This window comes from Camelina sativa, chromosome 18 (genome assembly GCF_000633955.1).
Source record: "Camelina sativa cultivar DH55 chromosome 18, Cs, whole genome shotgun sequence".
In the NCBI taxonomy this organism is placed as follows: Eukaryota; Viridiplantae; Streptophyta; class Magnoliopsida; order Brassicales; family Brassicaceae; genus Camelina; species Camelina sativa.
This window is the reverse complement of record NC_025702.1, coordinates 17,845,894-17,850,217: the sequence shown is the minus strand read 5'-3', so window position 1 is coordinate 17,850,217 and position 4,324 is coordinate 17,845,894. Positions and strand designations below refer to the sequence as shown.

General features: G+C 39.0%; 2 protein-coding genes across 5 annotated transcripts in view; both read left to right on the top strand.

The window, feature by feature from the left end:
- The window catches only part of LOC104763627, a 9,963-nt gene extending 7,829 nt beyond the window's left edge, over positions 1 to 2,134 (top strand). For 2 of the 3 annotated variants that reach the window (XM_019240471.1, XM_019240472.1), the window contains exons 5-7: positions 268 to 379; positions 681 to 1,745; positions 1,837 to 2,134. In XM_019240471.1, coding sequence (XP_019096016.1) covers positions 268 to 379; positions 681 to 1,692 — 1,124 coding nt within the window. In that variant the 3' untranslated portion in view covers positions 1,693 to 1,745; positions 1,837 to 2,134. Of the gene's footprint in view, positions 1 to 6; positions 380 to 680; positions 1,746 to 1,836 lie in introns of all 3 variants that reach the window. The other variant, XM_019240473.1, reaches the window with a different exon arrangement.
- LOC104762311 (protein BONZAI 1) overlaps positions 1,839 to 4,324 on the top strand; it is a 5,810-nt gene continuing 3,324 nt past the window's right edge. Inside the window, exons 1-4 of one of the 2 annotated variants that reach the window (XM_010485576.2) lie at positions 1,839 to 1,936; positions 3,693 to 3,909; positions 4,021 to 4,068; positions 4,158 to 4,306. In XM_010485576.2, coding sequence (XP_010483878.1) covers positions 3,754 to 3,909; positions 4,021 to 4,068; positions 4,158 to 4,306 — 353 coding nt within the window. In that variant the 5' untranslated portion in view covers positions 1,839 to 1,936; positions 3,693 to 3,753. Of the gene's footprint in view, positions 1,937 to 3,520; positions 3,910 to 4,020; positions 4,069 to 4,157; positions 4,307 to 4,324 lie in introns of those variants that run through there. The other variant, XM_010485575.2, reaches the window with a different exon arrangement.

The window sequence follows — 4,324 nt, the reverse complement described above, 5'->3', positions numbered from 1 at the left end:
CAGCACCAAGGACTCTATCTTTTGAGGAAAGGTTCATAGCTGCTACACAACTTAGAAATGCTTCATCTGTTTTAGATCCTCTGTCTGCTCGTCATGCAGAACCACGACCTGGCTCTCTTATGGCCCATCAGTCTGCTCCCCGCACATCTCTGCTCCAACATAGTTACTCCAGACAAGACGACTACACAACCCCACCTAGAGATAGTCTGTCAAATTTGAATCAGCCTTATTATCCTACAGAAGCTCGGCAGCAACGGTTGCTCGGAGACCCTCCTCAGTCAGATCCTCCTCGGTCAGACCCTCCTCGGTCAGACCCTCCGCGGTCATCTATACAGGACCCTCAACTTAAATACCTTACCATTTTATCTAATATTCGGAGGTAACTATGGTTGTAGGGGGTTTTGGTATTCCTTTAGCCAATTACTTTGTTGATTTATTACCCTATTTCAGTTCCAACTTGAACTTTTATCTTATGCCAAATATGTCGATCATAACTCACTAAAGAACTGATATTTGTAGCCATCAGACGTTTAAAACCATAGCTATATGTGAATCTGAGAACTCTGCTAGACTCCAGGACCTCCACTCTGCAGATGTTTACATTGTTCCTATTTTCTGGTTTTGCAGTTACCTATATGTGAATGTGTAACCATAGGTCTTGGGTTTATTTGCTATGACAGATACGGAACTGCTTCAGATTGCTTGGCGTCAGAAAGTGAATATATTCCGGCAACACCATCAGAGAAGGACCAGTTTGCGTCACCTTATTCTGATAATAAATATCACCCGTCAACGTTATCTGGGAATGAGCATCCTTCTGCACCTACAGCTAATGGGAGTGTGTATAGAAGTGAGTTCTATACTTCACCATCACAAAAGGAAGGGGAAGCTAGTCAGCAGCATGAAATCCCGGCTAGGACCTACTACCACCCAGAAGCATCTACAGTTTCAAATACTACAGTGTCCATGCAACCAGATATGCAGGCAGTTAGTGCTTCTCAATCTCATACTGAGACAGCTGGCTATCCTACACCGGCACATGGTGAAGCTTCACAACCAGCTGCTGGAGCAATTGCTTTCACACACCAACCTCAAAGTGTAGCGGGTAACTATACCAAGCATATACAGGCTGGGAATGTGGAAGAAAGTACTCAATCGTATGCTGGAACAATGAGTTATCCGCAGCAGCAATATTATGCAGCTATGGGGCATACTACCCAACTCTATGCTGGTGGAACTGGATATGTTCAAAACCCCCATGAAATTGGGTACGCCCAGCAACCTCATGTTACAGTAAATGGGTACCCTCAGCAACCCCATGCTACAGCAACCGAGTACTTTCAGCAACCCCGTGCTGCCACAGCCGGGTACACTCAGCAACACCATGCGGCATCAACCGGGTATTCTCAGCAACCGGCAGCTGGGTATGCTCTACAACCACATGCTCAAGCTGCTGAATACACAACGCAACCACATGCTCAAGCTGTTGGTTACATGCCGCAATACCATCCTCAAACTGTTGTATACAATCAACAAGGTGTGATGCAAGGTTCTGTACCAGGGGCTCCCGGGACAGCTGATTGGAATGCTGCAAACCAGGCATATTCTGCAACAGGAGATTGGAATGCGGTGAATCAGTCTTATTACCCTCAAACAGCGGATGCAACCACAGCCTATTATCAAACATCTTAAAAGTGTTGCGAATCTGGGATGGCAGAGAGAGGACTCTGTTAACTCTCGTATACGTAAGGAATTTTCAAACTCAATTGAGGAGCATTGTATCGGTTCAGGTGAGAAACAGTTTGCTGAAAACACCTCTTTGCATTGGTATTGCAGGACGTGGGCAACTTGTGCGTGGTGGGGAGGCATGGAATCAAACTGGTGCACTCAAAAGAAGGTCAAGGACATTATAGCTAGAGTCCCCAGCTCGTTTACTGTAAGTTTTTTTTCTAAAAAAAAGTTCTATATAATGGTTTGATCATATTCATATCTGAGCTGCACAAGAGGAAATGCCTCAAACCATCAAAACTTCTTGAAGTCCCATTTCAGGAGTGCAATCTGAAATGCAATTCTGATTGGGATGTAAAATTAAGAATCTTTTATCAGTACTTATCCTAAAACATTTCTTTTGGTATGTTCTTGTTTAATATTTGGGATTTGCTATTAAGAATAATACCTTAAAAGATGAAAAGGTTCACCTTAAAACACACGAATTTGTCAAAATCGCTCTCTCAAACGCAACCTAAGGACCAAGAACATGTTTATTGGCTCTAAACCCTTAAGCCCTATCTGTTGGTAGAAAAAGAAAGACTTTGCTTTGGTTTTGAGTTTTCTCTTGGGGTCCCAAGTCTCCCACTATGTATGTTTGACCACTTGCACTGCAATTTCACATGTTGTTTGTTTGTCTCAAAAGGATAAGCTTTTTCCATTTCTGATTTTCTGCAACTAAAAGATATTAAATCACACCTCTCTTTCCCTCTGTTGTATATGTGTAACGTTTGTTAGCAAAAGAAATTTACGTAGGCTCTGGTCCTGCCCTCTTCTTCTTTCTTTTGTCAATGGTCCTGTCTGTTTACAGCTATGTGGTTGTTGTGTCACACAGATCATCAAAATATGATTGACAAAGAAGAAATTAGCATTGGCTTATTTCACTCAATAAATGTCTATATAATATGTGTGTATATGTAGATAACTTGATATCTTATCCAGTTTTGAAAGTCACATAAACATAGGCATTAGGATGATTTCCACAAAATTTCTGAGCTGTGTAAACTATACGACTTGTGTTGAAGAGAGATTAGAAAAAAAAGATGGTCTCCTCATCCAGGGTAAATAATTAATTATGTATGTAAAATGTGTGTAAATAATTCTCACCAGTGTGGGTGGGGGGTATTTTAATTTCATAATCCTCTCATTCTATGGGCAATTTTGTAGCGTTTTCCAAATAGTTGTGCCAACTGCCAAATAGTGTAACAATTTGTACTAGTTTGAAAATTTCTCTCAACTTTTCTGTGAATTAAAAGAATAAAAAAAAATTATAACAATAAATAAACCCAAAAAAAAGAATGAGAGGTCTAGTTGTTGGCTTAAAGAAAAAAGAAATACAAGTGTATTGCAAAATAACATGATTGATCACAATTATTAAGAAAAAAAGAAAGTGTTTTGTCTATTTATCTATTTATATTTATTGACCAGCCTATAATACAAACATACATCACAGATAATTAACACTGATTCAATTGGTTTTAAATGATGTATTAACAAATATGTTTAAAGAAAAAGAAGAACGATAATGTTTTGAATTTTGTACATAATAATATTTGTTTCAAATTGACTGACACGTTTACTAAGAGAAGCTGATAAATACAAAAGTTAATTTCTCAGAAAATAGCTGAACGTTTCTGGGATACTTCGTGTTAGAAATAATAATAATAATAAATCATTTTCTAAAGTCAATATTAATTAAATAAATGATGACAAAAAAAAAAACTATAAAAAGGGAGATGAAGGGAGGGAGACGGGTCAATTGAAAAAAAAAAAAAGATTGACTTGGACAAGTTGAGTTGGGTCCCATTTACTCTCTGCTCTCCCAATTTTTTTTGTTTGCGTTTTCTCTCCGTCCTTCTTCCGTTTGGGGTGTGCCCAAACACAAATTCTCAAAAACGGTTGTTGTTGTTGTTGTTTCAATACAGGTGCTTCTTCAGTTTTTTTTTTTTTTAATCTGTGAAGTGAAGTGAAATTGAGAGAGAGGGGATGGGGAATTGCTGCTGCTCCGATGTCTCTTCCGGTTCTGGTGCGATTGCCGGCGTTGGTGGAAGTGCTTCCTCCGCCGCTCTCGCCACCACTAACGATGCTCTTGATTACTTTCTTAAGTCTAAAGGCTTCAACGGTCTCTTCTCTCAGATCGAGGTTTTTATTAAATTTAATCTCTCCCTCCGCCATACACGTTTTCTCACAATTTTACGAGTCTCTCTCTGTATCTGACGATTTTGTGTTTTTTTTATTTTTTATTTTATGCAGCTATCGTTTTCTGCTTCTAATTTGCGAGATCGGGACGTGCTCTCCAAGGTTTGTTTTACTTTTGCTTTTCAAATTTTTTGGCTGCTCCTATGTTTTTTTTTGATATCCTCTCTACTTAAATGACATGTTTCCTGTAGAGTGATCCAATGGTGGTTGTTTATAAAAAAGAAAAGGATGCAACTCTTTCTGAAGTGTTTCGCAGTGAAGTTGTTTTGAACTCTTTAGCTCCCAAATGGATTAAGAAATTTACTCTCGCTTATCATTTTGAGACTGTCCAGATTTTGGTGTAAGCTTCTTTTTATCT